Source organism: Hemicordylus capensis, chromosome 2 (assembly GCF_027244095.1).
Source record: "Hemicordylus capensis ecotype Gifberg chromosome 2, rHemCap1.1.pri, whole genome shotgun sequence".
In the NCBI taxonomy this organism is placed as follows: Eukaryota; Metazoa; Chordata; class Lepidosauria; order Squamata; family Cordylidae; genus Hemicordylus; species Hemicordylus capensis.
Window position 1 is genome coordinate 344044584 of NC_069658.1, and position 27682 is coordinate 344072265.

Below are 27682 nucleotides of genomic sequence, written 5' to 3' on the forward strand. Positions count from 1 at the left end.
ACACAGATCTTCTGTAGCTATTTAAGATATATCTTATATGCCTGTTATATCCGCTCGTGCAAATATATTTTGCTCTTTTGGTTTTCTTGTATTTGTTAATAAACCATGTTAAGCAAACCTGTGTATTCTGATCTGGAAAGATTCTAATTGATCTTACCTTGTTGTGGTCCTATTAGCCAAGTTATGAGGCTGATTTAGACTTTTTCTGCAGTAGCCGCTCTAACTACTGTAGTATATCAACCCATAGGACCAATTCAGATGTTCTGCGCTACTCCTCTTTGTGTGGTGGGCTGCCATGGGTATATCAGCCAAACTGGCCTGCTGCTAGCCAGCCCTCTTTAGTTAGCTGCGTGGTTAGAGATCAGAAACTAGCAGGGATACTCTGTATCCCTGTTAGATCTTTCTGCTATAATATATTAGTTCCATTGTTCTTTAACACATTAGGTTGTGGATTTGTTACCATGGTAAAGTTAACTATCTACTCTAATCCTGTTTACTTAGTAATACTCCCTGTCCAGAATGATTTTCCCCACCCCGCCAGTTATGGAAAAGGGTAAGGACTGTCCAGAGGATGAGGTCAGAGATGACACAGTGATTATGATGTTATAACAAGAGGTAAGTTACTGACAGGGGAAGAATTCAACATTATGACATCATTTTGGGTGATATCGTTGTGCTGCATGTAACATGTAGTTTTGCTACATGCTTTGAAACATTTTCAAGAGCTAGATTTAATTTTTTAATCCCTCTTTTATATTAATTTGGAAAGCATTACTCACTGAAGATTTAGAATAGTGGCAAAACTTCTTGTTCCTAGCTATTTGTCCATTGCCAGGCTGTAAAAGTCACATTTATTTATTTATTTATTACATTTATATCCCGCTCTTCCTCCAAGGAGCCCAGAGCGGTGTAGTCTCCCAGCTAGTATCATGGCTGAATGGGGATTTGAAGTCGGGTCTCCCCGGTTCTAGTCCAGCACTCTAACCACTACACCACGCTGGCTCATTCTTGTCATTCTCATTATGACATTCATTCTTTCCCCTAAATAAATATTAAAGTATCTTAGTGTAAGCCAGCCAGCCTTGGTTTCTCTTTTATACCTGCACATAGATTCTCTTTGCCTGTGAACTGATTCTTCTGCCAAGTTTGCATTATTCTTTAAATCTAAAAACCAAATGCATCTGTAGAAACAGAATGTAATGTATAGCAATGGCCTGTGTCCATATTCTTTTGAACTAATTTTTATTGAAGAATGTTGGAGGTACATTTTATGCATATCAAGAATATAAGACTATGAGAATTTTAGAAGTCAATCATGTTTTGATAAAGGTTAGTTTTAACAGTTTTGAGGGCTTTTTCCCAACTGGAGGCTATTTTGTAGCTGTGATAAAGGAAGTTGAGAGGGGAATTTTGGAAACTCTTATTTATTCATTTCATTCATTCATTTTACATATTTTTATACCACCCAAAACCTACGTCTCTGGCTTATGTTATGCCTGTTTTACAGCCTTTTTATCCGAGGTGCTTTCAGCAGAAATGCTGTGTGCTTGAACTTTCTTTCCAATTGCTTCAAAACTGAGTACTTTATTCAAATGCTTACGGGGATGTAATTCAGTTCCTTCTGAATCTAATGAATAGCTGTGCTCCTATGACAATGGAAATTAGATGAGATGGTCTCTTTTGGTCATAGTGAATAAAGACACAGATATAAGAATATAAGGCCAAGGGTATCTTTAATTTGAATAATAGTTCACTTGCAGCTTGTCCACACCAACCTCGTATCTTTATGCTTTATTAAATGAAAGAAATAATATTCCCAATGAAATCTTCTAAGCCAGCATGATTTACCAAGAACCCTTAGTGCTGGTAGAACGTTGAAAATCTATATATATTCTCCTGGGTGTGCCTTGGAATGTGCGTCCCAGCGCCCAGCTGATTGGCTGGGCTGCAGATGGGCCTGATTGGCTGAAGCACACCCAGGAGGATTGGTCACCACGGCAGCGGCAGGCCTCGCAGTAGAGGCCAGAGGCAGTGGCGGGCCCAGCCCAGCCACGAAGGCAAGGCCCGGGTGTGGGGAGTTTGGGGGCAGAAGTGGTGGTGGGGAGGAGAGGCGGCTGGGCCTGGAAGTGGAGACTGGGGCAGAAGGTAGTGGTGGGGAACAGGTAAATGCCGGCCCCAAAGAGCGCACAGATGCTCTGTGCGGGGTCGGCTAGTGACAAAATAAACAACAACAAAAAAAACCACCCACTTAAATAATGAGCTGGGATGTAACAATGATTATATTGACCTCAAAACGGTGGTATATATACTGGTAACCTCTAGGCTGGATTACTGCAGTGCGCTCTATGTGGGGCTGCCTTTGTACGTAGTCCGGAAACTGCAGTTGGTTCAGAATGCGGCAGCCAGGGTGGTCTCTTTGTCATCTAGGAGAGACCATATCACTCCTGTGTTGAAAGATCTACACTGGCTGCCGATACATTTCTGGGCAAAATACAAGGTGCTGGTTATTACCTCTAAAGCCCTAAACAGCTTAGGCCCTGGGTATTTAAGAGAATGTCTTCTTCATAATGAGCCCCATTGCCTGTTAAGATCATTTGGTGAGGTTCGTCTGTGGCTGCCGCCAACTCATCTGGTGGCTATTCGGGAACGGGCTTTCTCTGTTGCTGTCCCTGGACTTTGGAATGCGCTACCTGTTGAAATAAGAGCCTCCCCATCACTGGCAACTTTTAAAAAGACACTGAAGGCACATTTATTCTTCCAGGATTTTAATTAGATTTATAGTTCTAATAGTTTTAATGTTGGGTTTTAAATGCTTTTAATGTTTAAATGATTTTAATTGTTTAATTGATTTGATGTTTAAATGATTTTAATTGTAAACCGCCCAGCGATGCAAGTTTTGGGCGGTATAGAAATATGTCAAATAAATAAATAAACTTGGAAGTATCACATGTGAAATTCTTATTTGTTGCCCTTCTTGTTTTAAATTCATTTCCACAAGCACTAGAATTAAAGACTTTTAAAAAACAAGAACATTGAGAATTCTAGTACCGTAGTTAATTATTTAGCACTACTGTGTACATGATATTTTACAGATTGACAACAATGGAAGGCATGACCTAACTCCAAGGAGCTTACATTCTTCAAGATCAAAAGATCTTGGGGACCGCTGGCTATATATTTCTTATCCCTTTTTCTAAGGAAGATATGTAAAAGATCCCAAAGTACAATAATGATTTATCAGCTCTTAGAGGAGTGTCTTATCAACTATATGTTATCATACCCAAAATAATGACTATATTCCCTTTGCAATATTAATTTGTGTAGCTGGGATGCTTTGTTGTTGAAACCAAACATGTACCTTTTCAGTGTTTTGGTCTCTTTAGAGAATTGCTGTTGAATGTTCTTTCTGAATGACTGTTACTGAAATCCTCTACTTCTTTGCCTGAGGATAATTCCCATACAGTGCAGCTTACTTCTAAGTAAATGTGGATGAGATTGCACTGCACATTTGTTAGAATGCTAAGGACCTCTGCTTTTTTTTTCTTTTTACAAAAAAGGCTAATGCCTAGTGCTCATGGCTGCAGAGACCTCCTGTGCATGACCAAAATTTAATTGAGCCACATGTAGACATCAAGGAGATTAGAACTGCAGAGTAGTAAAATGACAGAAATGCAGAAAAGAGGGAGTTAACACTCCCCGAAGTGCCAGAGGGACATTGATACCTGGAACTGCTGAAAAGAATAAGGCAATATGGTGCATGTAGAGTCTAATAAGGACTGAAATGTTTAAGCAGCCAGGGTACAAGAGGGACAGGGGGCTGGTTAAATATATGGTTGAATATGGGAGACTGGGTCATAAGCAGAAAAAGGACGGAATAGTTATCAGTGGGAAGGGTGATAGGGGCACTTCATTGAATGACTCTTGGAGAACTTGACTATTAAAATGGTCTAGTGGGGTGGGGGTGGGGGACACTGCAAGAGTCTACTCTTAATACAATTTTTTTTCAGCAGGGGGAAAAAAAAACATTTGCTGTTGAGATTTTCCTACAGAGTGGGATTTGCAGTAGACCAGAAAAGATTTTTTGAACAGTGTAAGCTCTTGGGTCTCAGACTCTGGGAGTTGTCAGCTAATGAATTCCAGGGCTCTGCTTGATAAGGCATATCTGGGAGAGGAACATGTCTAGTGGAAAAAGAAATCTCAGCAAAACTGGCAGCTGTTAAACATCAATGGCTCATCAGCTGGCATCAAACAGATCCAGTAGGTGTGTCCCAGACTTCAGGTTGTGTGTATATTTGCTCTTCAACTACAGTTGTCTGCGGAATCCAGTTTACTTTTAGATGAATGCCAATGTCTAATCGGCTAATTGGTCCAATCCAAATATTTATTTTAAAGCTTTTAAATGCTATTCACTTTGGCAGTTCTATATGACTGCATCTAGAGAAACCTCATTATTCGTGATCTCTGCCGTTAAGAACAGTATAACCCTGTTAGGAATGTTTTGTGGACTTCTGGAATCAGCAATACATCTTTGGCATCTGGTGGTCTCCATTTGTACCTGAGAATACTTCTGAAAAGAAAAAGGTTTCAGGTGGCCTGGAAGATTTAAGGCAGGTGGAAATGTGGGACTGGTAGGAGGCAAAGAATCCTGAGGTTCAGAGGTGCAGCTGGGTGTCATTGCAAAGCATATATGATACTGAAAGTCATGAGATTCGATGAGGACCTACAAGAAGAGAGTGTGGAGAGAGAAAGGCAGTGGATATAGAACAGGGATCCCAACAGAAGATCCAAGGGATCCCAAAAGAGAGGGTAAGGAAGAAGAGAAGCCGCCCCCAATCCCGGTCATAGTAATGTTGAATGAGTGAACTGGCAGATAGAACAAGCTAAGAACAGAATTGTGGAGCCCTAAAGCATGAAGAAAGTCAAGCAGACCATGGAAATCAATTATGTCAAAGACAAAAGAGAGGTCAAGGAGGACACATACTGACCTTTGGCAGTGAGACAATAATCGTAACAAGAGCAATGTTGCCTCACGTTAGCTTCCCTTCAGAGGTAAATAGCCGGGGGGAGGGGACTCCAGCTCCATATTAGGACAATTGGGGTGGCCAAATGTTAAAGTTTCCCTTGGCTCATTCCCCATCCTGATCTGGCTATTATTTACTTCATTAAAAACAAGCAAGTCAGCATGCACAGATTATTCTACTTAGTTTATTGCAAGATTTTAAGACCAAAAAAACAAAAACACTAAATGAGCTTAATATAACATGTCATTTGATCTGAAACTATACATCTATTCTAGTCAGTATGGGTCGTAGTGTGACCAGACTCATCAAGTGCTTCGGACAGAGATCTCTTCTAGACTTCTCTGTTGACCTTCTTGTGAACTACCCCTGTCCAGATTGCAATATGTGGCTGAGGCTTTTCCAAATCTATTTTCTAGCAGAGATGATTCTCATGTGCAAGGTTTATGCCTGCTTTGACTACTTATATGTCTGGTGTGGGTCACATAGATTGAGTGAAATTAACAGATGCTTGCTATGGCAAGCAATTGTAGGAACATCAGTGTGGCAGATGTTTAAAGCTTCAAAAGCATCGTACATAGGAGAATATGAACTCCAGGGGCTTCCTGGTTGAGATTGGCTTTCAAACGCCAGCAGATTTTTACTTGTATCTCTAGAAAGATCTAGAAACAGACCAAAGTACTGTTAGTACGTACAGAGTCTTCTGTACCAATTTATTCACAAAACATGACCTGTGAGGCATATAAAAGAAGGCTGAATAATATGCATTCAGATTTCCAGAGGAAGACAAGCAGCATGCTATTGTGAGGACTGTGAATTTGCAGTTCTCTGATATATACTAGTTATGGCAATGTTGTATCGGCTTTCATAAATGGAAAATCTACAGAGCAGACATGAAGAATATAGTGCCAATATAGTGATTCGTACAAAAGCTACTGTAGACACTTTCATATACTGAACATAAGAACAGCCCTGCTGGATCAGGCCCAAGGCCCATCTAGTCCAGCATCCTGTTTCACGCAGTGGCCCAGCAGATGCCACTGGAAGCCACAGGCAGGAGTTGGGGACATGCCCTCTCTCCTGCTGTTACTCCCCTGCAACTGGTACTCAGAGGCATTCTGCCTTTGAGGCTGGAGGTAGCCTATAGCCCTCGGACTAGTAGCCGATGATAGACCTCTCCATGAAGTTATCCAAACCCCTCTTAAAGTCTTCCAGGTTATTGGCTGTCACCACATCTTGTGGCAGAGAATTCCACAAGTTGATTATGCATTGTGTGAAAAAGTACTTCCATTTGTTGGTACTAGATTTCCTGGCAATCAATTTCATGGGATGACCCCTGGTTCTAGTGTTATGTGAGAGGGAGAAGAATTTCTCTCTCTCCACTTTCTCCACACCATGCATGATTATAGACCTCTATAATGATTCCCCATAGTCATCTTTTTTCTAAACTAAATAGCCGCAGGTGTTGCAGCCTTGCCTCCTAAGAAAAGTGCTCTAGGCCCCTGATCATCTTGGTTACCCTCTTCTGCACCTTTCCCAGTTCTACAATGTCCTTTTCTAGATGTGGTGACCAGAATTATACGCAGTACTCCAGGTGTGCCTGCACCATAGTTTCGTATAAGGGCATTATAATATTAGCCATTTTATTTTCAATCCCCTTCCTAATGATCCCTTGCATGGAATTGGCCTTTTTCACAGCTGCCGCACATTGAGTCAACACTTTCAATGAGCTGTCCACCATGATGCTAAGATCCCTCTCCTGGTCAGTCACCAACAGCTCATATCCCATCAGCGTATACTTGAAGTTGGGGTTTCATCCCAATGTGCATCACTTTACACTTGCCAACATTGAACCGCATTTGCCACTTTGTCACCCACTCACCCAGTTTGGAGAGATCCTTTTGGATCTCCTCACAATCCATTTTGGACTTTACAACCCAAAAGAGTTTGGTATCATCTGCAAATTTGGCCACCTCGTTGCTTACCCCTACTTCTAGATCATTTATGAATAAATTAAAGAGCACCAGTCCCAGTACAGATCCTTGGGGGACCCCACTTCTTACTTCCCTCCATTGTGAAAAAGTCTCCATTTATACCTACCCTCTGTTTCCTGTCTTTCAACAAGTTAGTAATCCACACGTGTACTTGTCCCCTTATCCCATGACTGCTAAGTTTCCTCAGGTGTCTTTGATGAGGACTTTGTCAAAAGCTTTTTGGAAGTCCAGGTATACTATGTCAATTGGATCACCTTGATCCACACCCTTGTTGACAATCTCAAAGAACTCCAAAAGGTTGGTTAGGCAAGACACTGTAGACTCCACTATAGACTCTAATACCGAGAAACTTGTAGCAATGGTTAGAAATTGTATTCCAAGATCAGAGCTATTTTTTTAATGGAAATGGAAAGTAGATATTTATAAATTCTAAAATAGACTCTGCTGAACAACTATGTTGTCTTTTCAAGACCATTTATTACTGTGCAGCTATATTTGAGGCCGCTAACAAGTTTTCAAGTAAAAGGTAGGGCAAGAGTAACATATGTCTGCTGTGTTTTCACACATCTATCATATTTGTAAGGAGTTTGTAATGATTATATGAGCAACACCACCAACCAAGAGGTGATGCTGTTCCTTGTTCTTTCTATTGAGTCAAGGTTCTATGATTCATAGAAGATCAAACAGAGATGGAAGGAGTATACTGAAAATCTTTACAGCAGGGATATCAACATCCAAGATACTCTAGCAGATATTCCCTACTTGCAAGAATCTCTAGTATGGGAAGATGAAGTTAGATCAGCACTCTGGTCATTACCAAGTCGGAAGGCTACAGGAATGAATGGAATAGCTACAGAAATATGGCTGGCAACAGAAGAAGAATCAGTCAAGGCTCTAACCAAACTATTCCAGCAAATTTGGAGAACAACACAGTGACCAACAGATTGGAAGAGGTCAGTCTACATACCCATACCAAAGAAAGGAGACTTAACAGACTGCGTAAACCACCTCACAATATCCTTAATTTCACGTGCTAGCGAAATAATGCTTAGGATCATCCAACGCAGATTAGAACCCTATGTGGAAAGGAAATGCCGGATGTTCAAGCTGGTTTCAGAAAAGGCCAAGTAGCAAGAGACATCATTGCTGATGCACGCTGGATAATTGAGAAAGCCTAAGAATACCAGAAAGAAGTCTATAGTTGCTTTATTGACAACAGAAAAGCCTTTGATTGCATCAACCATGTCAACTTGTGGAATATCCTTAGGAAAACGGGCACCCCAGAACATCTCATTGTTCTCCTTAGAAACCTATACACAGGGCAGGAAGCCACAGTCCAGAAAGAACATGGTGAAACAGACTGGTTCCAGATCGGCAAAGGAGTAAGACAAGGCTGTATACTTTCTCCTTCTTTATTCAATTTATATGCTGAACATATATGGAGAGAAGCTGGATTGGAAGAAGATGAGTGTGGTTTTAAAGCTGGAGGAGGAAACATCAATAACCTGCGCTATGTTGATGACACCACCCTGATAGCTGAGAATGCGGATGATCTGCAAGCTCTGGTAATGAAAGTCAAGGAGCACAGTGAAAAAAATGGGACTACAACCAAATGTCAAAAAGACTAAATGACAACGGGTACAGCAACCAGCCTCAGAATTGACAATGAAGACATTGAAGTTGTGGATAGCTTCTGCCTTTTAGGATCGACCATCAACAGTAAAGGATCCAGCAGTCAAGAAATACGCCGCAGACTAGCACTTGGTAGGGCTGCAGTGAAGAAGGCATTGGAAAGGATATTTAGATGCCGTGATGTGTTTACTCCTACAAAGATTAGAATTGTTCAGACAATGGTTTTTGCTGCGACACTCTATGGATGTGAAAGCTGGACTTTGAAGAAACAAGATAGAAAAAACATTGACGCTTTTGAACTTTGGTGCTGGAGAAGACTTTTGAGGATACCATGGACAGCCAGGAAAACAAACAAATGGATCATAGAACAAACCAATCCAGAATTTTCACTCGAGGCACAAATGACCAGGCTCAAACTCTCATACTTTGCACACATTATGCGAAGACTCAGCTCCCTTGAGAGGTTTATAATGCTGGGAAAAGGTTGAAGGAAAGAGAAGAGGACGACCAGCAGCAAGGTGGATAGACTCAATTACAACAGCAATGAATGCACCACTGAGAGACCTTAAAGGCCAAGCTGAAGGCAGCTCATTCTGGAGAGAATCTATCTATGTGGTTGCTAAGAGTTGACACCAACTTGACGGCAGGGATTTAATCAATCAATCAATCAGTCAGTCAATCAAGGTTCTATCTCTCATCTTATATTGTTCTTGTTTGTTGTGAATAGAATTTGCTTCCTCTCAGTGCTTCCTCCCCCGGTAGCCCAGGTTTTTTACCCGGACTTCTACCTGGGTTAAAGGGTGCAAGTGCACCTTTTACCCCAGGTCCAGGGTCATGGGTGTATGCTTAGCCTGCATGCAGCCTGAGCATACATGGAGCTGGGTACCTAGAACACCCAGTTAGAGGGGGAGTCCCTCAATGCACTGCGCTGCTCGTGCAGTGCATCTTGGGATTCCTGAAGGCCAGGACTCATTTTCCTGGCCTCCAGAAGGCCATGCTGCATTGTGTAGTAGCATGGATTGTGTAGGTGCACAAGTCATGAGCCCATTGCGGGGGAGGTAAGTTTATCCCTGCCTGCCCCCCACCTGCCATCCCTGCCTTGGTAATGGGCATGAGATACCATTAATAGCTCTAAGGTATCCTTATCTTAAAAAAGCATTCTTTTATTTATTCATTTATTTAATTTATATGCTGCCTGACTCCAAAGACTCTAGGCAGTTCACAAAAATTAAACACAATAAAAACAAAACAAAACAAACTGATAAAAACCACAATTTAAAAATTTACAACATTCAGAGATTACTAAAAGCATGGCTTTAAAAATGTATATTAGGGGCTATTTTAAAGGCTGGCAAAGACGTTAAACCACAAATGTCTATAGGGAGCACATTCCACAGCCTAGGAGTGACTACAGAGAAGGCCCGCTCCTGAGTCACACCGCTAGACAAGCTGATGGCATCTGAAGACAGACCTCTCTCGATGATCTTAATGTGCGGTTGGGATCATGCAGAAGAAGGCAGTCTCCCAGGTAACTCAGTCCTAAGCCATTTAGGGCTTTAAAGGTAATCACCAGCATTTTGTATTTTGCCCGGAACCTAGTGGTAGGCAATGGAATTGCTTTAAAACAGGCATAATATGGTCTCTCCAAAACACCCCGGAGACCAATCTAGCCACTGCATTTTGAACCAAGTGAAGTTTCCGAACTACATGCAAAGGCAGCCCCACATAGATCGCATTGCAGTAGTCAAGCCTAGAGCTAACCTGTGGAGAGTGCACCGCAGTTCTGAGATCACTATCTTCAAGGAGTAGACACAGCTGTCGTATCAACTGAAGCTGACAGAAAGCGCTGCTGGCCATAGCCACACTCTGAGAAACCAGAGTGAGGCCTGGGTCCAGAAGCACTCCCAAGCTACGTACCTGTTCCTTAGTGGGGAGTCCAAACCCATCCAGAACAGGAAGATCTATCGTATCCCTCTAAGTATGATCCCTTACCATTCAATTCAATTCAGTTTATTACGACCCAAGATCAGCACAAGGAGGTACTCCCTTACCATGAGTATCTCTGTCTTGCTTGGATTCAGCTTCAATTTATTATCCCTCATCCCATCCATTACTGCCTGTAGACAGGCATTTAGGGGGGCTATGCCGTTTCTGGATGATGATGTCATGGAGAAATAGATTTGCGTGTCATAAGCATATTTATAGCACCCTGCTCCAAATCTCCTGATGATCTCACTCAGTGGTTTCATGTAGATGTTAAAAAGCAACGGAGATAGGATGGAGCCCTGAGGGACACCATACAATAGCTCTCATTTCAGAGAGCAACTCTCTCTGAGTGACACCATCTGGAATCTACCGGAGAGATAGGAACAGAACCACTGCGAAGCAGTGCCACCTATTCCCAAACCCCGCAGACGATTCAGAAGGATACCATGGTTGATAGTATCGAAAGCCACAGAAAGGTCCAAAAGGGCCAACAGAGTCATGCTCCCTCTGTCCATTCCCTGGTACAGATCATCCATCAGGCTGACCAAAAGCATGCCTTTAAAACTCGTTTAAGCTGAAAGAGTCACAATTCTGTGAGGCTGGCTGTTTGTTCTTTCCTTCCAACCTTTCTTGTCTCTCTCTTTTTTTTTTTAACCTTTTGTTGTTATAATGATACACTTGTTTGTAGAAACACTTTAGTTCACTCATGCACCCATACAACTTTCTGAAGCAATACAAAGTCCCTAATCTTTTTTCTTATCCCTCTGTTGTAACTTGTGTTGCTTGTGGGCTTTTCTTTATAATGTTTTAGGGTTGCTGTCTGCTCTGCAAGCTGATACATGACATTAATCTTGCTAAAGAATCCTCTAACACCCTGTCTCTGCTTTTTTGGTCTCGATTAATGAATATGCACTTTTTTCTGTGGGAGATGATGTTACAGTCTTAACACCAACTTGAACAAGCTTGTGATATTTAAGAACCATACCAAGAGAGAGAATACCATTTTCAAAAACATCTTTTGAATAAGCTTTAATTTTGATAGGCAGGTTTTTCCAGAGGCATATACTGTTTATGCATTCTCTGGAACAAGCAGGCAGCAACCTGAAAGTAAAGCAAGAGGATCCAGTTTCCAAACTGAATATTTGTGTCCTAGACTGCACAAGACATCACCATTCTCTGTAGTGAAATATTACTGGAACTAAATACATAGCTGTCAATAGACAGAGGCATTTACGTTGAGCCTACTAATTCCTGGCAATCAAACTGAAAATAACTCCTGTTCAGCATCAAAAACACATCAAGTACACTGACTTAATTTCATGATATCTTATTACAACAGAACTTTTGAAAGGGCACCGGCTGTGCTCTCTTGGCTCTCTGTCTTGTTCAAGAAAGATGTTTGACCACAATCTACACAACAAGGCTGGGATCTGTAATAATGGAAGGGTTGACTCTGTTGTGGTAAGGATGGCATTCTCAATGCAGCTGTTTCATAATTGGTTTTGAACCTGATCCACAGAGAGAGTGAGAGAGAGAACTGTTCTGTGAAACTGGAGTTTTTGTTCTGCAAGAAACTGGCATTTGGAAAGCATTTTTCTCCAGCCTAAACTGAAATGAAAAGCTGAAATGTCAAAATATTTCATAAACCAAGTTCTTCTGAAATGTCTTCATTTGGAAATGTCAGCATGAAAAATGTCGGTATTTTCAATCAATATTCAGATTTGTGTGTGTATTTTTTAGAGTTTTGGAAAAGCCTTAGTGAGCCAGAATGATTTTGCTTTGAATTGTTATGTTGATTTTTCATTTTAGAATCATCAGCAGGGAACACATACAGTTCTTTACGGAGTTTACTCTTTCCAGATGATAAATGTGGTTTTGATGAAACTGTGTTTTAAGTACAGAGGTTTCAGATTTTTATTTTTAGACATATCTACTCTGTTCTAGAAACTTGCTTAAAGTTCATTTCTGCGTAGAAAGATATGTAGAAATTAGAGCATCATATTGTTATTAAAAATCACTTTCACTTTTCAACATCCCCTTTTTTAAAGGTGAAAGTACTATTTTAATCCATTAAAATGAAGTAAATTAAAGGAAGTCTTGGGGTAGAGCCAGGCCATTAAATAAGCACCCTGTGGCCTCATTGCTTGGTAGCAAGGATGACCACTAGGTAGGGTTCTGATACATGCTTTGGACACCACAGTTGTGTCACAGTCTCACACTCCCCTATTCCAACCAGCTACTTCCAGGGAGAACTAGAAAAGAGCATATTGGGAGGCTGGTTGCCTAGCAGATTGATAGTACTGCTACCATAGCTTCCATATAATGAATGATCAATCATTCGTCTATCTATAAAAGAAAATGAATCGAGAGCATAACCATTTTTATCTTAAATTTCTGCCAGTCAAGGTAACACAATAGAATGAATAAAGAATTGGTCTGATTGTGTAGCTCTGTCCATTTTTATCTGTCTAAAAAGTGTATGGATAATCTTATATAAAAAGTATATAGAACATCCTTTCCCCCCTACTCTATCATTTTTTATATAGCACCCTCCATGCACGTGGCGCTTTACAGTATAACATAAGCAATAAATAAAGACAGACAGACAGATAGCTTCCATGCTTATACAAATCCTGATTTCTCCCCCTGCTTTTTTTCTAATGTTTGCACTGTGGACTTCAATCCTCAGCTATATTTAATTTCCTTTAGAAGATTCTTGTGTAAGTAGGTGAGGTTAATAGCATCCCAACCTTGGTTCTGATGCTGGGTACCTGAAAACAAATTGTGTGTGGTGTATTGGACAATAATATAGGGAGATGAATGGTTTAACTTTGAATTCTAGGAGATGGGGATTCTAACATCCTGAATATGCAAGATATTGCTATTTTGTTATGAGAAGATGTTCACACCAGGGTCTTATAGCAAACAGGAAAACAAATCTTAATAAAAGCTACTGTATTATGAATAGTAACTTTTTCCAAAGGCCCTGGATTTTATCTGGAGAAAGTTTCTGGCCTCAGGAGAAATACATTAAGGCTGCTCACATGAGCAGCCCTACCAGAGTAGGGATGCTTGTGTGAAGCGCCAGGATTGGGGCCAATCCAAGTGCCACCCTACTGAGGAGCCCAAGGCTTCTTCTCAGGTATTTATCCAGGTAGAAGGGCTTGAGTGTGCCCTTCTCCCTGGGTCCCTGGTTGTGGTGGCTAGAGCACCCACTGGGGAACCCAAGTTTCCCCCCGGGCTTTTACCCAGATAGAAAAGCAGGAGCGTGCCCTTCTCCCTGGGTGCCCAGCTAAGTGGCTAGAGAGCCTGGCTCTGGGGAAATACCCCAATGCACCAGGCTCCTGGCACAGTGCATTGAGGGATGCCGTAGAACTTCCTCCTCCAGCTCCCTGTGCTGCCATTTGCTGTGGCGTGGCATGTGTGCTGTGCAAGTGGCAGAGCCTTCAAAGAAAATTGGATCATCTACAGGGAGGTAGGGATCTGCACAGAACTGGTTCGGGGGCCTTTATGGGCCTCTGAACCAGTTCAAAAAGTCGGTGGTTCCACCAGTTTGAAGGTGGGGGAATCTCTTTAAGGACTGGGGAGGGTGCCCTTACCCCCCACCACATTCCCCTGCCAGTGCTGTTCTCAAAAACGGCCCTGCTGGTGCGGCAGCATACCTCCTTGTTGCCCCAGAATGTTGTGGAACGGAAGTGGCTGCTGTGTGTGTGCATGTTGCGACATGCACGTGAGCGAGTGTGATGTGTGTGAGCATGTCACGACGTGCGCACATGCAGTGGCTACTTCCGGCCTGCAACATACTGGGGCAACAAGGAGATATGCTGCTGCCCCGGTGGGACCATTTTTGAGAACAGCTCCGGTGGGGGAAACATGGTGGTGGTGGGAGGGGGAGGGGGGAAGAGCACCCTCCCCAGTCCTCGAAGTTATCCCCCCACTTTTGAACTGTCAGTCTCCGGTTCCATGCACATCTCTACAGGGAGTCAGGTAGGAGCCTGCCTCCCCCTCCAGCCAGTTTTTTCAGTCATGTGAACAACCTTATTGGCAAGTCAATGGAGAGCAAATGGAAGCTATTCAGCCTGATTAACTAAACACATTTTAAAAGTTGCTGTATGAGATATTACACCAGTTTATTTATTTAGCTTTTGGGAACACACCTTTAAAAAACACATATTTTTGTGAAGACTTTACCCTAAAAGCATGTCTTGCTATAAATACTGCAGTAGATTGGTTTGATCTGATGGCATGCCAACAAATAAGTGCCATATGATTAACTTTGTTGCTGCCAAAGCTAGTGAGACCCACTCCATACTAAGTGGCCTGATTTCATTAATATTTCTGTAACTTTTATCAAATGTAACTTTCTCCAGCTTTCACTCTTCTTTCAGTATCTCCTCAACTCACCAAGAGAGAAAAAATTGCAGACAATGTTTAAGCCTTCTCCACTTTTTTTCTGACACACAACTCCCTGATATGGCTCTACTTACAATGTAACATTGGAGGGTGTAACATTTTATGCTTTAAATTAATTAAAACATGGACACCAGAGACTGGAGTCAAAAAATAAATGCTGTTAAAAACTCCTACATGATAAGTTGACTGCTGCTTGAGGTTGCTTTGTCTAATCTATTTTTTCAGTTTATATACTGGCCTTCCTAAAGTGGCTCAGGGTCGTTTACACGAAAATAAAAAATACACAACAATTAAAACAAAAACAAAAACAAAAGCAGATTAAAATTATAATCAGAAGGCAATTAAAAGAAAATTAAAACTACGATTAAAACTAAATATCATTAAAAGCCAGGCTAAAACCCCTGCTAACTTGGCAAAGAGGCACCTTTTAACATGGTGATTCTTTTTTTATTTAGCAGGGGGAGAGTAACTGGCCCTGTCCACCCCCAGCACAGTACCTCCAGTGACTGTTGCTGGTGTCTATCTTATGTTTCTTTTTAGTTTGTGAGCCCTTTTGGGACAGGGATCCATCTTATTTATTTATTATTTCTCTGTGTAAACCACCCTGAGTGTAGTAAATCTGTCAGGCTAGCCAGACAGAGCGTAAAACTGGCAGGCAGAAGTATAACAGTAAAGTCTTACAGAAAGGAAGACTTTCTCTCCAAACCAGGTCCAGTCCGAGTCAGTCCAATCAATCCAACAGAGTCCAAAGTGAAATCCATGGGCAAGGTCAACACAGTCCAGGGTCCAAACACGGTCAAGGCAATACACAACACAGCCGATTAGCTCACAGGAAATTGACGTCGCTATCAGCAGGGTAGCTGTGGTACAGTATACATAAATAGGCTGACCCCCCGGTGCTGTTAATGAAGAGTTCCTGAGTCAGCAGCTTTGCCTGTTCTACGTATGTGACTCCTTAACTCTTGCTGTCTCTTGGACCGACGCCTCTCCACAGCTGAGACTGGTAGCGCCTCCTCCACAAGAGCTGTCTCACCTGGTTCTAATTCATCTTCGACTCCCCATGCGTCGGACCCACTCTCCTTTGCAACTTCTGGTCCTTGCCCTCCCTCCTCTGCTCTCAGCTCCATCCCCTCCTCCAACTCGTCCTCGGAGTCTTCCAGCATGTCCATGACACGAAGCCATTTTTGGAAGGGCGGTATAGAAATCAAATAAATAAATAAATAAATAAATAAATAAATAAATAAATGGTCTTTAAGGCTCTTCTGAAGGCCTCCAAGGACACGGGGAGAGTGTTCCACAACCTAGGGGCAACAACAGAGAAGGCCTTATCCCAGCTCACCACTAGATGAACCAGTGGCAGCCAAAGATGGACCCCTCCTGATTATCTCAGTGAGTGGTGTGGAACTTGTAGAGAGAGAGAGACTCTCTCAGGTAATCTGGACCTAAGCAATTCAGAGCTTTAAAGGTAATAACCAGCACTTTGTACTTTGATTGGAAACCTATTTGGCAACCAGTGCAACTGTTTAAGAACAAGCATAATGTGGTCTCTCTGGGATACCCCAGAGCCCAACCTGGCTGCCACATTTTGAACGAACTGAAGTTTCTGAACTATGTACTAAGGCAGCCCTATGTAGAGCACATTGCAGGAGTCCAACCTGAAGGTTACCAGCTGGTGCACCACTGTTTTCGGGTCATTCTCCTCAAGAAATGGGCAGAGTTGTCAAATCAGTTGCAGCTGGTAAAAAGCGCTCCTGGCCATAGCCTCAACCTGAGGCACCAGGTTGAGACCCCAGTACAAGAGCACTCCCAAACTACGAACCTCTTCTTTCTGGGGGAATGTAACCTCATCCTGAACAGGCAATTCTATCCCATCTCATTCATTCATTCATTCATTCAATTTTTATACCGCCCTTCCAGAAAGGCTCAGGGTGGTTTACATTAAAAGAAAACCATTAAAATCAGTTAACGCTTAAAACAGAAATTATAAAACACTGTAAAACAACAATAATTAACAATTAAAACATCATAAAACAGCAATTAAACAATCAGAACAATTTAAAAACCCTGAAAACCAGGTTACAACATTAAAACCCATTAAGCCTGGGTGAACAGGTGCATCTTTAAAGACTTTTTAAAAGCTGTCAGAGATGGGGAGGCTCATTGCATTAGGGAGCGCATTCCAAAGCCTCGGGGCAGCAGCGGAGAAGTTCTGTCCCTGAGTAGCCACCAGATGAGTAAGTGGCAACTGCAGACGGACCTCTCCTAATGATCTCAATGGGTGGTAGCATAGGCAAATCTAGGGTGGGGCAGCCAGGGCACATGCCCTAGGTGCCAGAGGGGGGAGGGGCGCCAGTGCCATGCTGCTCCCCATTCCCTCCTCAATTCACGATTTTTAAAAAAAATTTTTCAAAAAATAAATAAATAACCTGTAGCTCCTGGCCGGGGGGGGGGGTTCTTCCTAAAGGCTGCAGGGGTGTGTGTGTGGTCTGCAAAGGTTTTTCCCTCCTCCTGCTGGCCTCTTAGATCACCACCGTAGCCCTTCCGGGTCTGATTTTCAGGCCTGTTCAGGCCTACAAAGATCAGTGTGGTGGCCATTTTGCAGGTTGCCACACATGCTCAAAAGGCCTCTGTGAGGCCTAGCAAGGCCTAGGACATTGCAGGGACCATTTGAGCATTTTTGGTGGCCATTTTTAATGGCCGCCACACATCCTTAGGAGTCAAAAACTGATCCAATCTAATATCACAAGGGGGACTGTTGGATCCTTGTTAAAGATCACCCAGGATTCCTTCCCTTGTTCAATTAGTAATTGAACATGATAGTTCTACTACTATTCAAGTACTCAGATGATGATGGAAAGCTGTACCACAGTACAGTGTTCACAAGAGTGTGCCTGTAAGCCCCACCCCCATGCTGATGTGTTTTGAAACGCTGTTTCCTGCTCACCATGAGTACAATGAGGTCAGTCTCATGACTGGGCGGGTGGGATGGAGAGTTCTGGTAAACTTACCTTCCCCACCCAGATGACCGAGTACTCCTCTTGGAAGTTCAAAACGTGCTCCCAGATGAGCAGCACTGCGTGCCTGCAGTGCAGAGTTGCGGGGGTTGGGATGACGTGTCCGGGCTGCCGGAAATCCCACAATGCACCGTGTGAGTGCATGGTGCAATGTGGAGATCCCCCCCACCTAGCAGTGGGCAGGCACCTGTCAGAGTATCAGTACCGGCTGAAAGCAGTTGGTGCTGACACATGGTCAAGTAAATGGGGCTAAGGGAGCCCTTGCTCCCTCAACCCCGTTCAAAAGGCGGACTCTCTAGGCAGGTTTGCTGTTGAGGCACCACTGGGAGCTGGTCAGTTCCCACAGGTTCTCACGAGCAGCCAAGCCCAGGCTTAGCTGCCCTAGCCCAGCCTCGGCGTTTGTTTGAAGAGACAGGGAGAGATTCTACCCACACTTCAGAATGCTGGAGTACCTGTCTTTCCAGTCAAGGGGAGAATCTCTCCCCGAGTACAGGATTTCTCTCTTCAAACACTGTGCTCATAGAGGGTAAAAGGCGGGGCTTATACAGGTTCATTCTTTGAGTCCAGGGTACAGTAACTGCAATTGCCTGATCACAGAGGTGATTACAGCATTTTTCCTCCAGGTACTTGAACAGTTGTGCTGGGAAATGGATAAATGGTTGGGGCAGTGGAATAAGCCACCTCAATTAACTATCCACACTCTCCACCAACAGTTATACACTCCCTACTTCTTTAAGTGGTACAAAGGCTGGGGCAGTATTGAGGTTCATTTTGGATGAGAGAGCACTGTTGGTTTGTGGTGTCTTTGTAGTATTTGCTTTGTTTTCAAATATACAAGAGTCAGAAACTGACTCCTCAAAACAGGCAGGAAAACTGCTGAACCTGCATAACTTCCCAGGGCTAAGCTACATATGATGTCAACAACATTGCAAGTATGCCAGAGCCATTTTCTTTTGTAAATAGCATGCGTGTGTGTGGTGGGGGGTGGTGGCTGATCTGGATCACAACTGTGATTGTGCAGGGGGCTGTAATACTGCCCTCACGAAGGTTCTGGCCTAGTTGAATCTTCTTGCAGGTGCTATTTTGCAAGGGAGGAAAAAGCTTCCATTAGTGCCAGCCCCCCTTGGTGGAGCGCTCTCATAATAGCACTCATGGGTGGTGGATGATCCTGACTGGGATCATATCAGGGCACAGTGTTACAGAAACAGCACCATCAGGGGTTCAATCCAAATCAGGCATGTGTTGCTTGTTAAAGAAAATAGCTCGATTGTGCTTGCAATTATGCCATTAACGTCATGTGTAATTTGGACCCCAGAGAGCCAGTTTCAGTCCCACAGGGCTATACTGCTGTTCTTGCAAATTGCCGCTTAAATCTCCTAACTTTGTAGGAGATTTTTCTGCCCCTCTCTGTTCCTCTGCTCTTTCCCATTTGTTGGAGGGTATCACCTTCTCAGATTGGTATTGCATGCCAAACACTGGAAAGAGATTTCCAGTTGCCCATTCACAGTAAGCAAGACATCCAAATTTAAAAAAATAATAATAATGGGGCACACCCTTCTCCCACCAAAAGACAAGTGATGGTGGATGGATCCTTTGGGTTGTGTTCACCTAGAATCTCTCTCTCTCTCTCTCTCTCTCTCTCTCTCTCTCCCCCCTTCCCTGGCGATCTGACCCACCTGTAGTTACAGTGAGCAGGAGAGCACCCCTGTAGTTCATGTGGGTCAATATTTTCTATTCACTGTGATTACTTAGACTTTTAAAAATGATGCTTAATTATTTTCACGTAGTGATTTTATGTAACATATATGTGCTGAATAGTACGCTGCAAGAGGTCTAGTTTACACTGGCTTAAATGCAATATATGGGATTTTAATGCGTGTTTTTCTATGGTTTTCCTCAGTGAGTCACTACTATAATCAGAGACGTCCATTTGTTGGTTGTGCCAGGTGCTTGGATAGCTTTGGTATTGTGTGTGAACTTTGTGTGGGAGATGAGACCTCAGTGGGAAGTCTAACTTTCCCAGCTTAAATTTTTTACCTCCTGCTGTATGTTATGCTCCATTTCAACATGGAAGTGAGGCAGGTTCATAGTGAAGGATTGTGTCAAACTGTATGTTTTGGCTTTTCTAGAAAGGAACATATGAAAATACTTTGCATCAGGTCTTTTGCTAAGGATGATTGTAGTTTATGCAGGAAGCTGACATGTTATATCTCCCCCAGGTGACACATAGTTTACTATTGAGAGTAAAGGGTGCTTTTAAATGTCATATAAACAGTCTTCTAATGAGCGAACAGGATTGCATCTTGATAAAAATGTAACATATATCCCTTGCACACAAGCATTGTAATGTTCTGTTTCCCCAAGAGTTTCATGACAATGCACATATTATTTTATAAGAATTTGGCACGGAGGAACATTTAGTGGTCTGGTAGGATTATCTCATATTCAGTTGTGTATATATCTTTCAGAACATTTTATCTTTTAAAACCCATCATAATTACTACTGTAATCCATCCTGAGCCAATGGGAAAATGGGAATACAACATTTGACCACTAAATTATATGTGCTAGAGCTCCTATCATAAGAGTATAGCTAATCAACATTTTGTTTATTTCTTTTTTTCCAACTACTTGGGATTCCCAGTGGATGATAGTATGTTTTAAAATGGAGAAGGAATCAAAAGTTGAATGGTTAAGTTTTCAATATATTTTATAAGGCTGTGCAAAGTGATGCCACTTTGATTCACAGACTGCCTCACCATTTTGGAGAGGCCTGATTCAATTTGGCATTTTGGAAAGGTTCCCACTTTGCTTCAGCCAATTTGAAGTGGTTGCTTCACTTTGGGGGCTGAATCAGGGCCAAGCAACATCAGCCCCCATTCAACCCAGATGGCAGTTCGATGCAGGCTGAAATTGGGCCAACTTGATTCAGCCCTGATTTGGTCTTTGAAGCTTTGTACTGCCCTAATATTTTATAATTTAAAGGTCAGGAGTAATAAAACATACTAGTGTAGAGGTCTGTACTAGATTGCATCATGGATCAGCACCAGTCCACAAGATTTACTTGGTATTTAATTGCCCCTGAAGTGAGGCCATTAAAAAAAAATAAAAATAAATAAAAATAAAAATAAAATTAACCATGAGCATTCTGTAACTGATTTGCTTGTATGTACATGACCAGAACAAGAATTAGGTCATGGTGCCACTGCATTCTTAAAATATTGTTAGAATATTTGCCTATGGGGTGCCACAGGGATCTATTCTGTCCCCCATGCTGTTTAACATCTACATGAAACCTCTGGGAGAGGTCATCCATAGGTGTGGGCTGAGGTGCCATCAGTATGCTGATGACACCCAGCTCTACCTATCTTTTAAGACAGCAGACACCAAGGAGGCAGTGGATGCTCTGAACCAGGGCTTGGAGGCTGTTCGGGACTGGATGGGGGCAAACAAGCTGAAACTTGATCCAGATAAGACGGAAGTGCTCTGGGTTGGTAAAACTGATTATCTGAGTAGTGAGGTAAATCTGGTCTTGGATGGGGTCACACTCCCTCTGAAAGACAAAGTCCACAGCTTGGGGGTGCTTCTTGACCCAGTGCTGTCCTTAGAGGCACAGGTGGTGGTGGTGTGCAGAAGTGCCTTTTACCAGCTCTGGCTGGTGCGCCAGCTGTGACCCTACTTGGAGAAGTCGGACCTGACCTCAGTCACTCATGCTTTGGTAACATCCAGATTGGACTATTGCAATGCTCTCTACATGGGGCTGCCCTTGAAGACGGGTTGGAAGCTTCACTTGGTTCAGAATTCTGTTGCAAAATGCTTGTGGGTGCGAATCGCTTCACGAGTATCACACCCATACTTTGGCAGCTTCATTGGTTACAAGTCCACTTCTGGGCTAGATTCAAGGTGCTGGTCTTGACCTTTATAGCCTTAAATGGCTTGGGGCTGGGATACCTGTTGGACCCCATTTGCTCAAATGAACCTGCCAGGGCCTCAGCTCATCATCCCGCCACAAACAGAGATCCGGTTGGTGGGGACTCAGTTGTGGCCCCTCAGCTATGGAACGCCCTCCCTGAAGAGCTTCACCATGCTCCCTCACTAAGTGTTTTTTTAAAAGAACTAAAAACACATCTTTTAAAAGAGGCTTTTTAATGTTTCACCTGTTGCTTATATCTGGTAGGTTCTTCAGTATTTAGTTTTTATAATTCTTAGTTTTTAGCTTTTAAAAGAATTTAATTTGAAATTTTAAAAGCTAATTCTGATTGTGGTTTTCGCTTGGATTTTTAACGTGTTTAATTTGGTTAATTTTATTAGTCTGATTTTATATTGTAGGTATTTTATAAATGTTGTGAGCCACCCCGAGCTGTAATGTACTGGAGGGGCGGGGTATAAATATTTTAAATAAAAATAAATACATCTTCCAGACTCATCGTGGTTTTTAAGCAAAGCTTACATATCGAGAAGTTGTTATCCCATATATGATTTAGGTCCTGCATACTTTAAGGAACACTTCCTCTTATCAGTACACCCCATAGCTCCCCCAGATATGACCAGGAGAGAGATCTTGGGATCGTGGTGGACAGTTGGTTGAAAGTGTCGACTCAATGCGTGACAGTGGTGAGAAAGGCCAGTTCCATGCTTGGGATCATTAGGAAGGGAGTTGGAAACAAAAATGTTAGTATTATAATGCCCTTGTACAAATCCATGGTGCGACCACATACGGAGTATTGCATACAGTTCTGGTCACCATATCTTAAGAAGGATATTGTAGAACACAAAAAGGTGCAGAAGAGGCAACCAAGCTGATCAGTGGCCTGGAACATTTTCCTTATGAGGCAAGGCTACAGCATCTGGGGCTCTTTACTATGGAAAAGAGGTGACTAAGGAGAGACATGTTGTATACAATTATGCATGGAGTAGAGAGAGTGGACCGAGAGAATTTTTTCTCCCTCTCTCACAACACTAGAACCAGGGGTCATCCCATGAAACTGAACGGTGGGACATTTAGGACCGACAAAATGAAGTACTTTTTCACACCACACATAATTAATCTATGGAATTCTCTGACATGGGATGTGGTGATGGACACTAGCTTGGATGGCTTTAAATGGGGCTTAGAAAAATTCATTAAGGACAGGTCTATCAAAGGCTACTAGTCTGGTGGCTGTAGGCCACCTCCAGCCTCAGCGGCAGGATGCCTCTAAATGTAGCCATATATCTGTATAGCACTTGCAAAATAAAGTTAATAATCTGGAAATATTTAAAGAATTTTGGCAGATCATTATTCATATTATAGCTTATTTTGTCATAAGATAAAAAGGAAGCAGATAAGGAAAATCTGTATTATTCATCAGAACTGTATTATTAATTCCTGTAGACAGACCTGGGGGATGCGTGGGGATGTGGCAAACCATGCCCCCGCTGAAGCACCTGATTGGGCAGTAGGGATTCCATATGCAGATGGGGAGAAGGAGCCTGTGAGAGCAGAAGCACCATGGTGATTGGGCAGTGGGGATTCTATATGCAGATAGGGAGGAGGAGCCTGTGGCACCGTGGGGATTGGGCAGTAGGGATTCAACATGCAGAAAAGGAGGAGGAGCCTGTGTTGGTTAAGGTCAGTTGGAATGCAACTGTTACTGGTCAGAAGATGTTCTGTCAGCAGCCTGAGGGGAATGAGCAGCCAGCCATGGCAGCACTGGCAGCAAGGAAGGGCCCAATCAACCACTGCTGCTGTTTGATGGAGGAGGAGCAGAAGCAGGAGTGCAGCTCAGGTGAAGGTGGGGAGATCTATGAGGTGAGGGGGGCTGTGGCAGAGAGTGAGGGGATCAATCAAGTACTAGGCACAGATGCTCTAGACTGTGCAAGAGTTCCCATTGAAGCGGAGAGAAATAATGGTGGCGGCCAGGAGGCGGAGGGCCGGTGGGCAAAGCCCCACTGGCCAAAGCCCTGCTGACCTGGAGGAGGAGGTGGGAGGCAGCGGGATGGGCTGGCCCTGGCCCGCCGGCCGGGGTGAGACAGCGGTGGTGGGCTCTGACCTGGCTGCATGGAGGAAGCGGCAGCAGGCTAACCAAGGCTAACCAAGCCTGGCCGGCGGCGGTGGGACAGCCTGGCCCGGGGGGACAGCAGAGGGGGGAACGGCCGGTCAGCCAGCCAGAAAGCCGGGCATGCCAACATGGGCGGGGGGGACGGACGGACGGTTGAGCCCAACTTGAGGTGCAAATGCTCTGTGCCTGGGCCCACTAGTAGTCTTTAATTCTTGAAAGTGAATATTTGCCCCAGTTGTTTAAATTTTCTTAATTATAAAAGTTTGCCTTTGTATAAAAGAATATTCTCATTGTCCTGTATATCATGCGTTTATTGTGCTGGAGAATCGGATTATTGCGGAGGCGGCAGCTGTGTGAGGAAGTATTTAGCTGAGGCCTCTGTGGCTTGGGGTGGGGGTGGTTTTGTTTTTTTGTTTTTGCTATGTGGGGGATGATTGCTAGGGTATTAATTTCTAACCCAGTTCAGGCTATTAGTCAGTGGAAACTGCATAGTGTAATAATTGTTCCTGTGGCTACGCTTCAGTCAATCATAGATAAGGCCTAGTGTTAATAAGATTAAAATAGTAGATACCCAGATTATGGTAGTAGGTAGGATTGGGAAATTAATGGCTCATGGGGTAGGGGTAGGAGGGCAATTTCTAGGTCAAATAATAGAAATAGGATGGCGACTAAGAAGGTTGTGTTTGGTTATGTCCTCCTCTACCCGCCTGTAAGAATTGATGTAATACCTATGATTATTAGTACTGTTGGGTTTAGTATGTGGTATGTTAATAATAATAGGGCTATTGGTGCCAGCTTTTGTCAGGTTGTAATAATTATTGCTGTTTTGATTGTCGTGCCTTGTTAGACTTCTGGTAACCAGAAGTGGAAGGGGCGAGGCCAAGTTTTATGGCTAGGGCAGTTGTTAGTGGAATACAGGCTGGCTGGCTTGTTAGTTGAGTAATGTCTCAGTATTGATTCAGTAAACACAGTGAATGTCCACATTTTTCTCCTCTCAACCCAGGATAGATGCTCTAGAACCATCTCCACCAACAGTCATTTCGTCTGAACCCTGCTAAGTTCTTTTCTGCTTTAAGGAGTGGGGTCATTTCTACTAAGTTTGCTATTTGATAATACATCTATAAATTCAGAACCATTATTCTCTTGTCTACTTCAGCTTTTTAGAAAGTTTAGAAACATATTGTTGGGCACTTTTTTTACCCAAACCTATTGCTGTGGTCTTTAAAAACCCAATATTGGGTTTTTTTTAAAAAAAATAAATTGTTTTATTATCTTCTACCACCCTCTTAGTGAGATATTATTGAGTATATTTGATAAACTGATCATGTCACCATAGTTTGAATCATATAGTTAGCCTCCACCTTTAAGAATGTGAGCTGTTACCTAAGAAAATTACTCTGATCTGTCTACCTGGAGTTCAAGATATATCTCACATAACTTGAAATGCAATGGAGGGAGGGTTGAGTTCAGGTGTTATCTGCCCTCTCTCAGTATGCATGAAAACTAAATGCAAGAGGCCTAACTTGATAAAATCTTGGCAGTTGTGATATCATAGCCTCTGGCTTTCCAAGATGAATCAGGTTTCCTTTGTGTATTGTAATTTCATGTGAGTTACTGAAAGACAGAAATTGCTTTTTAAAAGGTGAAATATGACAAAAAATTTACAACTCTATGTCCTGAGGCCTATGCGGCAAGGTAATCAGGTCTTATCTCTGTTTGATTTTCATTTCCCAACTCTTAGATTCTTTTGTGCTTTGTTGATTTCCCTGTCTGTTCTTACATTGTCATCTGATGAAATTTGCACAGTGAGACCGGCTCAGTCTTGCCAGAGAATGAGGGTGAGTCTGTGTGCACACTGTGTCACACAGGAGGTGACTGTGTCATTCTTGGGCATTCCAGGAAGGCCAGACAAATGACAGCAATTCTGTACTTAGACATTAATTTAACAGGAAGGTGCGATATAAATATTTGAATTAATAAATATACTGATTCTCATCTGCTGAGGTTAATTTCTTAAGGTTGCAGACATTAGAGAAAAGGGCACACTGTGGATCAGGGATTACTTTTGTGATCAGGTTCTTCAACTCAGTCCTGGAGTTGAAAATGAAAATGGGACACTTCCACTGACACTGTTGGCATCTTTGCCTGCCAATGCAATGCTGATAATGCAGGGAGGCATAGAAGGATGGAGTATTAAATACAGGTCAGTCTCACCATACAGGTTATGTAAGCAGGACATGAAAATGGTGGTGTTGGGCATGGGTGGCTGCAGGACTTCTTCCACGAGGATGCAAAGGCTGCAGTCTTATACCTCCTTTCCTGGAAGTTGGACCCATAGGATTCAATGGAACTGGCTCAAACTGCAGTTTGGGGGCTGGCCCCCTTGCCCCGCCCCACCAAGGACGCACATGGTGTTCGATTAATTTTAGAAACTAAGATTGCAAGCCAAGGAATGAGAAAATAAAAATAAGTGGAAAAGGTGAGGCTGAGTGACACCAAGCAGACCACAAATAACAACCACCATTATATATATTTATATACCACTTTTCACAAAAGTGTTCTTAAAGTGGCTTACATAGCAAAAAGTATAAGAAAATGGTTCACTGTCCCAAAAAGTCATGGAAGCTGTTCTCACAACCAGCCTAACCCTGCCTGGGTTGCCCTAAGCAGGGTTAGGCTGATTGTGAGAAGCAGTGGGATCCTCACAGATCCTTCTGCTCCCTGCCTACCTAACCCCCTTAACAGACACAGCTTTTAGCCAAGGTTAAGGGTGCTTAACCCAGCACCTAGGTATTGTGTGATTCCTCTGGTTGCATGCAGTCCAAGGAGTCACATAGACGGGCGCATAGCACGCCCATCTGATGGAATCTTCAATGCAATGCATGTGCCACACATTACATTGAGGGATGGCTGGAGGATCCTTCTGCTTCATGGAGCTGCACGGAGCATGGCTGTCCATGTGAGCACACAGGAGGTGCGCTGATGGAGGAAAGTTCGGTCATCTGGGGGGAAGGTAAGTTAAGCGCAGCCTACCCCCTCCCGCCCTTCCAGCCTGCCCAGGACAATCATGTGACTCGTCCCTCAGAGTCTTAAAAAAAGGAGAAGAAGATTCAAAGGAGGCATTCACAGGGAGAGATGCTATGCTGGGCTGTAAAGGGACTGCTGCTATCCCATTGCTAAATATAAGAGAGCCACTGCTTTGCCCAATTAGCAGGGATATAATAATGTCAAATTATTGACTTTTTATTAAAACCCTGCTAAACTATGAAAGGCAAAACCATCCAAATAAATCCATCATGCTACTTGCATTGTCTAGACTTCTTTCCATGTCTTTTCCCTGAGCTGTATGAATTTGCTTCAATAAAAAGAAAAAGAAATAGCTATTGAACTTGATTCCAGAAAGAAAGAAGAGAGTTGGAATACAGTGATTCAGAAAACGCTACAAGAACAGCACAGACCCTGCTATTTGGGTGAGCTGGACTGTAGTTGTTCCCATCAGAGAGTTCCCTGGAGGGGTGATGATAGGCAGAATATTTGAAGTTGAACTCATGTCCTCTTTGTTGTTCTGCTGAAAGGCTCGAATA

The 27682-nt window shown here is 42.9% G+C and overlaps 1 protein-coding gene across 7 annotated transcripts in view; it reads left to right on the forward strand.

Moving 5' to 3' along the window:
• ADAMTS2 (ADAM metallopeptidase with thrombospondin type 1 motif 2) overlaps positions 1-27682 on the forward strand; it is a 392140-nt gene that overhangs the window by 103985 nt on the left and 260473 nt on the right. Inside the window, exon 1 of one of the 7 annotated variants that reach the window (XM_053298182.1) lies at positions 460-615. The exons of 4 other annotated variants lie outside the window; for them this stretch is intronic. Coding sequence is in view for 1 of the 3 variants with exons in the window: in XM_053298180.1 (XP_053154155.1) it covers positions 23702-23848 (147 nt within the window). In the remaining 2 variants the exon portion in view is untranslated. Of the gene's footprint in view, positions 1-459; positions 616-23627; positions 23849-27682 lie in introns of those variants that run through there. 2 more of the 7 variants (XM_053298180.1, XM_053298181.1) reach the window with 2 other exon arrangements.